Source organism: Cebus imitator, unplaced genomic scaffold (assembly GCF_001604975.1).
Source record: "Cebus imitator isolate Cc_AM_T3 unplaced genomic scaffold, Cebus_imitator-1.0 Scaffold123, whole genome shotgun sequence".
Lineage (NCBI taxonomy): Eukaryota > Metazoa > Chordata > Mammalia > Primates > Cebidae > Cebus > Cebus imitator.
In genome coordinates, this window is record NW_016107438.1 from 2394602 (window position 1) to 2406086 (window position 11485).

At 49.6% G+C, this 11485-nt stretch overlaps 1 protein-coding gene across 2 annotated transcripts; it reads right to left on the reverse strand.

Moving 5' to 3' along the window:
- Positions 1–7640: 7640 nt before the first annotated feature.
- GNGT2 (G protein subunit gamma transducin 2) lies at positions 7641–11343 on the reverse strand. Of its 2 annotated transcripts, XM_017540081.2 has the most exons (4): positions 11327–11343; positions 10270–10379; positions 8738–8837; positions 7641–8284 (listed from the first exon to the last, which is right to left on the reverse strand). In XM_017540081.2, exons 3-4 carry the CDS (start codon positions 8819–8821, stop codon positions 8159–8161), a joined length of 210 nt encoding a protein of 69 aa, XP_017395570.1. In that variant the 5' UTR covers positions 8822–8837; positions 10270–10379; positions 11327–11343; the 3' UTR covers positions 7641–8158. The 2 variants fall into 2 exon arrangements, with proteins under 2 accessions (XP_017395570.1, XP_017395569.1); XM_017540080.2 differs by lacking the exon at positions 11327–11343 and having other exon boundaries at positions 10270–10606.
- Positions 11344–11485: the final 142 nt, after the last annotated feature.

Sequence of the window (11485 nt, forward strand, 5' to 3'; positions counted from 1 at the left end):
AAAAAAAAAAAATAAAGCCAGGCGTGATGGCCCACGCCTGTAATCCCAGCACTTTGGGAGGCCGAGGCAGGCAGATCACCTGAGGTCATGAGTTCAAGACCAGCCTAAGCAACATGGAGAAACCCTGTCTCTACTAAAAATACAAAATTAGCTGGGCATGGTGGCGCATGCCTGTAATCCTAGCTACTTGGGAGGCTGAGGCAGGAGAGTCACTTGAACCTGGGCGGCAGAGGTTGTGGTGGCCCGAGATTGCACCACTGCACTCCAGCCTGGGCAACAAGAAGGAAACTCCGTCTCCAAAAGCAAACAAACAAACAAAATAAATAAATAAATAAAATAAAGACTTGCTCTCTGCCTTCAAGGAGCTTGAAATCTTGACCAATAAATCAGACTAAAGTATGGTGTAAAATGAAAAGCAAGGCTCAGGAGTACATGTGGACGAAATGTAAGCAAAATCCAACGAGGTAAAGTAAAAAAAGAAATCCAGACAAAAGCTCAGAATAGCGTGGGAGTGCTACCATTTGTGTAAAAAGGAGAGAACATTTATATGTATTGGCTTGTGTGTGCATAAAATATCTCTGCAAGGCTGCATGAGAAGCTGGAAACATTGATTTCTCCAGGAATGAAACCAGGGAGAGAAAAGGAGGTTCACTGTTCACTGTATACCCTTTTCCACCTCTTGAATTTGTGAACCCCCTAATTTTTAATTACCTCTTCATTCAGTCACAAAGTCTCTAGGGATTCAAGGAGCCAGAGGAAGCTTAAAGTGATATTTAAACCTGCTTGTGACTCACTCTCCGGATTAGCTAGATGAAGAAGCCGTAGCAGGCTGGGGGTGTTTCACGCCCTGCATGAACTGGTCAAGGAATGAAAGAAGCTTCATATTGAAGCATGGAGGCCAGGGCGCCAGGGTAGGGGCTGGGGGTGAGTAGGAGGCAGAGCTAAGGCCCCAGAGGTAATAAGGGCCCCTCATGCAGAAGGGCCTTGGCGGTCCTGGTGCCCAGGAGTGACGAAGGTCATTAAGCTAGGGAGCTACAGAAAACCCACTAGCAGCCGAGGGCAGAGTGGGCCGCAGCTGGGCTAGGAAGGCAGGGAGTTCTGCAGAAGGCTGTGGAATCATCAGGGTAAAAGGTGACTGGGCTTTAACTGAGGACCAGGCAGAGGGAGTAAAGCGATAAACAGATGAACATGTGAGAGCTTTAGAAGGTGGCTCCACCAGGAATTAGCTTGGTTAGGAATTAGCGTGATTAGATGGGCTACGGGGCTGAGCAGGGGAAGATGGCAAGACGGTGCACGATTCTTCTTCCTTCTCTCCTCTCCCTGCTTCCCTGGTCCCTGCTTCCTCAGCCTGATGCCACAGGCGATGAGTCACCCACCTCTCCCATTTCCATGGTCTGGTAGAGAATCAGAAAATCAGACAGGCTAAGGGGACATTGAGTAACTACTCCAAAGTCGCCTCCCTGCCCCTCTCCTGCCCCAGCTTCTGACAGAAATGAGGGAGGAGGGAGATGAGGGCAGGGAGCAAGATCTTTCTGGTGCTTAATTCAAACCCCACCTGCAACTCTGCCCTTGCATGAATGTCCTGCCTCCTCCGTCAGACCAGGGCCTCTGTCTCCCTACATAGGACCAGCCGTGGGATGTGTGAAGCCCAGTGTAAAATGAAAATGTGGAGCGCTTGTTCAAAAATTATTATTAATTTCAAGTTGGGACAGGAGAGTGTTAAACCCAGCATGCGCCCTTCTAAGCAGGGGACGCGGTGTGGCAGCAGAGGTCGAACGTCCGTAAAGCTAGTTCTGTCCTCCAGGCCTCAAGGTCAGGTAGGGAATTGGGTGGGGCTGGGAGGAAAGAGGCTGTGACTTACTTTTCCAGAGATGCTGAGGTCATGGTGAGTAATCCCTGTCCCCACCTCACTCCTTGCTGTCTTCATGGGTAAGATCCGGAAGGCCCAAGGGTGGGAGGGGCTGGGCTGCCTGACCCACTAGGAAGGATTTTGAGTTGCCGTCAGCTCCAGGAGCTGAGGCCACATTAGCCAGTCAGCTGTTCCCCTTCCCCGCCTTCTAAGGCCGAGGAATCCCATCCTGTGAGTCTTTGGTGCAGTGTGGAAGGAGGGTGATATAGAATTTGAAACTTGAGAATGATTCAGTTCCATGTTACTTGACCAGGAAATCAAGGAGTTCAAGAGCATTCCCTCCCGCTGACTCCCTTTTCCTGGCTTGGCATCCTTTTATTGCAATTATGTGGTTTCTGCTGGTGGCCTCACTCCTCTGACCCTCTGCGCTTGGTCCTCTTCACACCCGTCTGCCCTCACCATAGCCTGAGTTCCTGGAGTTCCTCCAAGCTCTGTTCTTGGCCCTCCTTCTCTCAATCCACACAGTTCTCTTGGTCAATCTCGCCCACTTTTGTTGTATCTGCTACTACCTCGCAGTGATCCCCCACAGGGGTGCAAAGTGGGGAGAAGCCTATGGAGTCACGTGGAATCACCTGGTGGGGAGGGCTTTCCAACTGGTGACACTACCATTCACCCAGTCATCCACGGAGGAAACTGGAAGTCATCCTTGATAATTTCTTCTCCAGCCTTCCAACATTCAATCAATCTCTAGGTCCTGAAAATTCTGCTTCTTCACTACCTCTCCAGTTCATCTCCTCTCCATTCTTACCCGTCCTCCCCAATTCAGTTCCTAATCACGTCAAGTGGCTGGATCGTAGCGATTCTCCTTTCTTTAGAAACTGACCTTCTGAGAGTGGCCCTGAAAGTCAGCAGAGAAAGGAATTTCTTCCTGTCCGATTCTTAAGAAGCAATTAAGGTTTGAGTCAGAAGATCAAGATCTTGGAGCATTGCCGGGCGTGGTGGCTCATGCCTGTAATTCCAGCACTTTGGGAGGCCGAGGCGGGCAGATCACCTGAGATCAGGAGTTCGAGACCAGCCTGACCGATATGGTGAAACCCCATCTCTAAAAAAATAAATTAATTAATTAAAAAGTGTAAAAAAAAAAAAGATCTTGGAGCATAAGTGAATTGATGACAAGGAGATCTGGGGAGAGCTTTGTGGCTGGATCTCTTTAGGTGAGCCTGGAAACTGAAAATACATGTCACAAACAGGTTTACCAGAAGGCTCCCTGCAGAAGGGGATCTTCATAAGCCATAGACGGGATGACCAAGGGGCTGTCTAGGGCTCATGAAACAAAGCAGTCAGAGAAGCAGGAATGGAGGCTCTGCCTGGGTGGAACAGCATGGACTTCTCTTCATCAAGGCCAGTGTAGCTCCACGACCACCCAATGAGCTGGCAACAGTGAAACCCTGAGCCCCTCATACAGTACCAGACCTCAGTGCAACCATCCAGTTTTCTGGTGGCAGTAACTGTCCTCATTGGAATAGGCACTTATTCAGGGATTGAGTTTGCATTCCCTGCCAACGCCACCATCTATGGACTCATGGTGTCCTAGACCAGGCTAACTCCAACCAAGAAGCTCTTCCCAGCAAAAGAAGTAAGGCATGAAATGTAATGTGGGTCTTGGAACAGAAGCATGGTGTTAGTGAAAAAGCTAGGAAAATCCTAATAAAGTCTGGAGTTCAGTCAACAGTGTTGTGCCAATGTTAATTTTTTAATTTTAAAAGTAACATGGTTAGGAAGATGTTAACATTAGGGGAAGCTGGGTTAAGGGTCTATGGGAACTCTCTGCACTAACTTTGCAGCTCCTCTGTAAATCTAAAATTCTTCAAAATAAAACTACTGAAGAAACAAAAAGAAACAAGGCTGGGGCTAATGTCAACAGGATTTGCTGATCTCACCATGTGTCTGTTACCTAGAAGCAAGTGGCTTTACAGAGTGACAGGCTGGCCTAGTAAAGACCCAGGGTGGTGCCAGGTAGGTGGACACCGCTTTGCAAAGACTAAGTATTGTCAGAAATGTTGCCGGCTGTGCTAGGAATGGAACCAGAAACAATTCACCGTGTTTTCCCTTCATGGCTAAACAACTCACGGGTCTATAGGCTAGAGGGGGGAAAGGGTGGTTCAGATGGCATCAATGACCCACTCTCAGAATGATCATTCTTGTCCTCCTTATTGACAGTGTGAAGGTCTGGGCATGCAAGAAAGCAATGCTGCCACAGGGCGCAATGTCATAATCCCTTTAGAAGCTGAGATTTCTACCCTGCCATTTGAGGCTTCTATGGCATTAGGAAAAGACAGAAAAGGAGGTCAGAGTGTCAGGGTGATGACCAACCTTGAGACTCAGGGAGTCCTGTGATTGTTGCCACACCTCAGGGAAGCCAGGAAAGGTACAGGAGGAACCAGAGAACACCTGGGTCACATTCCCCCGCGGAACAGTGGGCTAAGAAACTGCTACTCTGGCCAGGCGCGGTGGCTCAAGCCTGTAATCCCAGCACTTTGGGAGGCCGAGGCGGGTGGATCACGAGGTCAAGAGATCGAGACCATCCTGGTCAACATGGTGAAACCCCGTCTCTACTAAAAATACAAAAAATTAGCTGGGCATGGTGGTGCGTGCCTGTAATCCCAGCTACTCAGGAGGCTGAGGCAGGAGAATTGCCTGAACCCAGGAGGCGGAGGTTGCAGTGAGCCGAGATCGTGCCATTGCACTCCAGCCTGGGTAACAAGAGCGAAACTCCGTCTCAAAAAAAAAAAAAAAAAAAAAAAAAAAAAAAAAAAAACAAACCCTCTCAAAAAAAAAAAAAAAAAAAAAAAAAAAAAGAAACTGCTACTCTTAGCCAGGCGTGGTGGCTCACACCTGTAATCCTAGCACTTTGGGAGGCTGAGGTGGACAGATTACAAGGTCAGGTGTTCGAGACCAGCCTGGCCAACATGGTAAAACCCCATCTCTACTAAAAACACAAAAAAATTAGCCAGGCATGGTGGCTCATGCCTGTAATCCCAGCTACTTAGGAGGCTGAGGCAGGAGAATTACTTGAACCCAGGAGGCGGAGGTTGCAGTGAGCCGAGATCGTGCCATTGCACTCCAGCCTAGGCGACAGAGTAAGACTCCATCTCAAAAAGAAAGAAAGAAGGAAAAGAAACTGCTACTCTAATCAGAGACCCACCAAGGGTTCAAGAGCCTCAGGAACAGAGGTTAGAGTCACTGCTCTGGACCCAGAACCCCAACCAGTGAAAGTCTGCCTGAAGACAAGAGAATACGGGGCAGGCAGGTGGAAGAAGGAAGCTGTAGCCACACGGCCGAAGGCCGCATGACTGGTGCTCCCGTCTTTTTTTCCCTTTCTTATTGCTGGAGTCCTATGGAATATTTACCTTTCCCCATTTTTTGAAGAAAGAATTACTGTCTTTAAATGTTTTCTCTTTCTCATTCCTCATCTTTTCCTTCTCAGAGTATAGGGAGAGTGGTTGAATTGAGACTAGCTTGCAGAATGGTGAGCTGGAGCCAGGGTGGGATTGGGAATTGGAGACATCCTGGATTTTGACCACAGAGGCCCTGTGACCTCACCCTCGGCATTTGGGCTGTGACCTCCTAGGGAAGGGAGGGTGCAGCTGTAGTACTGTAGTATGCAGGACGACTGTATTAGATTAGGTTTGTTTTCAGAGACTCGCTTTCATTTCTACCTAGTAAACCCTACAAGCCAGAAACTTGGATGCCATCCTTGACAACTCATTCTCCTTCACTCATAACTCAAAGAAATGTCAAGATCTGAAAACTTTATTTCCCAAAGAATTCACCAACTTGCCTACTGTCCCCCAGACTCATGGCCACTGCCCTAATTCAGGCCTTCCTCACTTCACCCCTGATGGAACAATCACCTCCTTAACTGCTTCCCTGCCTTCACTCTCCCCCTGTTCAATATCGTTTTTTGTTTTTTTGAGACAGTCTCTCTCTGTCGCCAGGCTGGAGTGCAGTGGTGGAATCCCAGCTCACTGCAACTGCCATTTTCCAGTTTCAAGCAATTCTCCTGCCTCAGCCTACTGAGTAGCTGGGACTACAGGCATGCACCACCATGCCTGGCTAATTTTTTTGTACTTTTAGTGGAGACAGGGTTTCACCATGTTGGCCAGGATGGCCTTGATCTCTTGACCTCGTGATCCGCCCACCTCAGCCTCCCAAAGTGCTGGGATTACAGGTGTGAGCCACCACGCCCAGCCCTCTGTTCAATATTGTAAAAAGCAAATTTCCAGCCAGGCTTGGTGACTCACACATATAATCCCAGCATTTTGGGAGACCAAGGCAGGAGGATCACTTGAGGCCAGGAGTTCGAGACCAGCCTGTGCAATATAGTGAGGCCCTGTCCCTACAAAAAAATGTTAAGGATGAGCATGATGGCTCACGCCTGTAATCCCAGCACTTTGCGAGGCCAAGGCGGGTGGATCATGAGGTCAGGAGATCGAGAACACCCTGGCCATGGTGAAACCCCATCTCTACTAAAATACAAAAAATTAGCCAGGCGTGGTGGTGCACACCTGTAGTTCCAGCTACTCAGGAGTCTGAGGCAGGGGAATTGCTTGAATCTGGGAGACAGAGGTTGCAGTGAGCCAAGATCGTGCCACTGCACTCCAGCGTGGAGAAAGAGCAAGACTCAGTCTCAAAAAAAAATTTTTTTTTTAAATGAGCCAAGCGTGGTAGTATACACCTGTAGTCCCAGCTACTCGGGTGGCTGAGGTGGGAGGCTTGCTTGAGCCCAGGAAGCAGAGGCTGCGATAAGCCACAATCATGTCACTGCACTCCAACCTGGGTGACAGAGCAAGACCCTGTCACCCACCCCCCAAAAAAGAAAATTTCCTTTTAACATTACCAAGTCACTCCTAGCAAATAAATTTGTTTAGTTCAGCAAGCAAGACCCCTCTGGTCACCTCCAAGCCCTCTCTAGCAGCAGAACCTAAGGATTTAGACCTCTTGACATTCCCACTCCAACCTGATTGGCGCTCCCATCCAAACCATGGTCCTTTCTCATATCTATGCCTCTGTTTATACTGGCTCATCAACCAGAAGTGCCATCCGTCCACCCATTGACAACTTAACCCTTTAGAACTCAGCTCCAGATATCATCTCCTTCTAAAAGCCTTTCCTGTCTTCCTTCCCAGAACTCAACGCACCCCTTCAGCAGGATTAGGTAGCCCTCCTATGGGATTCCATCAGATCCCTCGCAGACGTCCCTGACGTTGCACTGAGCGCCTTGTATCATGAGTGCTGGTTTGTCTGTGGCTCCGTCAGATGGTCTTTTCCTTGCTGGCAAGGCCCAGGAATCAGTCTCATCCATCACTGCATCCCGTCTTTAGCAGGAGCCAGCCTCCCTTCTGCTAATCAGAATCTGCTTAAATACTGTCCTAGGCTTCCTATTGCCCTTAGGATGAAGAAGAAAGTTCCTACTGAGCTCACAGAAAGGTCCTTCAAGACTTGACCCCAATCTCCCTCTCTAGCCACATGCTTTTCCAGCCCCCATTCTGCGCCCCTCGGAGGCATTTACATTGACCTTGCTTGCTGCCTGAATGTCTCTCTGCGGTTTGTTCCTACACCACCCTTGACTCTCCCCATTGTAGCGCTTATGGACTTAATTGTAAATCTTTTCATGTCTCCTCCACTAAATTCCATAGAGATGGGAGCCACGTTCGTCTTGCTCACTCTTCCATCCACAGTGCCCAGCACTAACAGGCTACTCAACAATATTAAACAAAACATGAAATCATAACTTCACAAACTCTTGTTGTCACCAGGCCACCTGGGGTGATCTAAATGATTAGGAACAGAACCACAGGGTAAGACATGAGATGGGGGGACGGGATCCCCCCAACCCTCGCCCCCAGCTCAAACTACTCTGATGTGGAAATGCTTTTTTCCTAGGGAGAGAGTGGAGGGAAAAGACGGAGGGGCTCTAAGGAGATGTGAGTGCTTCCCAAGGACTGCCCTCTGAGGTCTCAGGGGATCGCAGGCTCCTCACACCCCGCCACCAATGGGGCCAATCGCCCAGCCAGTCACACTGTCCTCAGAGATCCCAGCAAGGTCAGCAGAGACCCAGCAGGTGGGGGAAATCATGGGAGAAAAGATTTGAAGGTGGGAATGGGGAATGATTCACAGTGCATTTGTTCAGGGGTCTTTACTCATTCTGCGATGAAGAGAAGGTGACAGTTCACTGGTTCCCTGGGGGTCTAGGAGACTTGGGCTCGGCTGAACAGGGACAGACACTCAGGGCGGGGCTCCGTGCCATCAGCTTATCAGACAGCCGCCTTTCTCCTTGAAGGGATTCTTGTCTTCAGGGATGCCTTTGATAAAAGGGTCGTTTCCTGCTTGGGCCTCCACATACTCCTTGATTTCCTTTCCCGCTTTGGAAACCTGTGAGAACACAGAAAATGTTTATGGTGCTTGTTACTTTCTCTGAATCCATGATTCGGTCAGCTGGGAAAACAGGCTTCCCGGCAGGGTGGAGACAGTAGCCGAAGAGGAGAAAGACACAGTGGACAGACAGGTGTTCGGACTGTGGGTTCCTGGACCTGACTCACAACACTGACCTTGACCTTCATGGAATGCTTGGCCAGGACCAGCCCAGACAAGGGGCTGGACGTGCTGAGCTCTCCAAGGCCCTGAGGCTTTCTCCTGTGCTCAGGGAGGCTGGCACCTTCACGGGGTCAACCCCAGCCTTTCTCTGCATCCTCCCCCATCCCAGAGGCACCTCCTGCTGCTTCTGCAGCCCTGGAACAGTCCCACCACCCTTTCCGGTCACTTCCTCCTTCCCAGGACTCATCAGGAACAGGAAGGGAAGAGCAGGGACCGGGCGAGGAGGCTCACCGGAATTCTTGTGTTTTTCACTTCCTTCTTTAGCTGCTCGACCTCCATCTTCAACAGGTCCTTCTCGCTGAGATCCTGGGCCATCCTGCCCTAGACAGACCTGATCCCGGAAAGGATTCAGCAGCCAGGATCGTAAATCCCATCAGCTCTTCCAGCTCCCTCCACACCTCGACTTCTAGCCTCTTCCCTGCCATATCCCTCAGTTCAGGCCCCTCATTATTCAACAGATATTCACTCCATCTCTGTACACCCTGCATCTTCATGAGTCTGGGCTCAGGAGGGGAGGAAGGTCCCAGTCTGATGGGGTGGGACACAGTTTTTGCCTTTGGATTGTCTGTCTGTGGAGGAAATTTAAATTGTCTGTCTACAGAGGAAACAGAGGAGGAAGAAAAAGGAGGGGGCACCTTCCTTTCGGTGAGGGAGATCTGGGAAGCAATGTTACTGTTTTGTATAGTGACTCAGGGAGTTTTTCTCTTTTTCTCCACGTCCAGCAGGGGAGAGTATACAATAATGGTCAGGAGAAGGAGGTCTTGGCTGGGCGTGATGAGTCACCCCTATAAGCCCAGCACTTTGGGAGGCCAAGGTGGGAGGATCGCTTGAGCCCAGGAGTTCAAGATCTGCCTGGCCAACATGGTGAAACCTCATCTTTACAAAAGATACAAAAATGAGCTGGGCGTGGTGATGAGTGCCTATAATCCCAGCTACTCGGGAGGCTGAGGTACGAGAATTACTTGAACTCAAAGGTTGCAGTGAGCCGAGCTCATGCCACTGCATTTCAGCCTAGGTGACAGAGCTAGACTCTGTCTCAAAAAGTTTAAAAAAAAAAAAAATGCCGGGCTCAGTGGCTCATGCTTGTAATCTCAGCACTTTGGGAGGCCAAGATAGGTGGATCCTGTCTATAGAGGAAATTAAATTATCTGTCTTCAGAGACACCCTGAGGTCAGGAGTTCCTAACCAACCTAGCCAACATGGTAAAACCCTGTCTCTGCTAAAAATACAAAAATTAGGCAGGGATGGTGGCTCACGCCTGTAGTCCCCCGCTACTCGGGAGGCTGATGCAGGACAATCAATTGAACCTGGAAGGGGGAGGTTGCAGTGAGCCGAGATCGAGCCCCCTGCACTCCAGCCTGGGTGACAAGAGTGAGACTCATCTCAAAAAAAAAAAAAAAAAAAAGAGAGAGAGAGAGACAAGGGGATCTGGAGCTTGCCTGACTCCAACTCTGATCCCGGCTCTGTTGCTTCCCACCTTAATGTGGCCTTAGGGAAGTCACTCAACCCCCTTGAGTATTAGTTTTTCCAGCTGCAAGATGGGTATTAGAAAACCTACCACATACAATTATTACAGGTCCTAAGAAAATAATGCAAGTAAAATATAATATACTACCTGGCACATAATGAACACTTAATACATTTATTATTGTCACTAATAATGCTATTGTCATTATGATCACTGCAGGGTTATCAGGAAGACCTGCCTGGTGCCTAACCTCTAAGAGTAGATCCCAGCCCAGTGCAACCTCAGCCCCTCTCACCTGCCACAGAAGAGCACGCTCTCCAAGTTGCTTGTCCTGAACTCAGGTGAGACAGTGCTTGAGCCTCCTAGTTATTCATCAGCTGAAAATCTTCAGATAAAGCAGATGGCCTAGAAACCAAAATCTCTGATGCCTAAGCTGATCATAGGCTCAAAGTTCTAAGCCCATCACCCGCCTGAGCCTTCAAGCCCTCACTGCCGCAGAGCAGAGAGACGGACATTCTCCCTACAAAAACAAATTAGAAAACAGAAAACACCTTCTCACCACCTTGCCCTGCATTAGCCTCACTCTTTTGGTGACCTCACTAGCTTAGAGCCCCCAGCGCTTCTATTTCCCCGCCTCCCACCCCGCAGCCTCACCCGCCTTTCTTCGCCTGCTTTCTCCTCCTTCCCTCCCCACCTCCGAGCATGCGCTGAGGCTGTCCTTCCTCCTGCGGCAAGTCCTAGACCGGCCCCTAACCTAACCAAGATGCCCGATGTGCCCATTGGACCCCCACAGTTTCATCTTACCAGGCTCTCCTAGCTCACTCTTCATCCACTTATTCAATAAAAACGTCCTTGCTCACCATGCTGTGCTGCTTAGTACTTGGGGAGTGGCACCCTCTAATGCCTGTGTTCAAGCTTCTTTGCTGCCACGCCTCCCTCTGAGCCCTGAGTGTGGGTTCCCCAGCACAGGGCCCACATCCTGGTTTTTTTCTTGCTCTCCCCCACAAGACCACCCAAGGGCTATGCCATTTAACACTTTGTGCTCCTGCTCTGTGTTTGAGCCTCCTTGTTTTTGACACTGCTCTTTGACACCTGCCCAGTGACAAAGGATCCAATGGAGGAGCAGAATTTAAGGGACAAACATGGTCAGTGGGAGGTCCTCTTATTCTCCTCTCTCTAGGATGACAGGCTTGATGGTGGGAGGGGCAGAGAAAAGGGTGGCCATCCTAACTCCCCTGCTCCAGAACCCAGTCCCACTCACAGCTGGGAGCGCTAAGAATTTGGCATCAGGACAGGATCGTGGAGGTCGTCTGGTCCAAGTGTCCTGTTAATGCATGAACTACAGCCCATACCTCCTAGGCAGGCTCGCTGCTCTGTCCACCGCTGCTTCCTAAAACCGACAAGTTGATCTGGAATTTGAACCTGGTGCTTCTCAAATCCAAGTTCTTCCTGTTGTCTAATCTGAGTTCCTCAGATTACACTTGGTCAATTTCATCTTGTTCTGCCTTCAT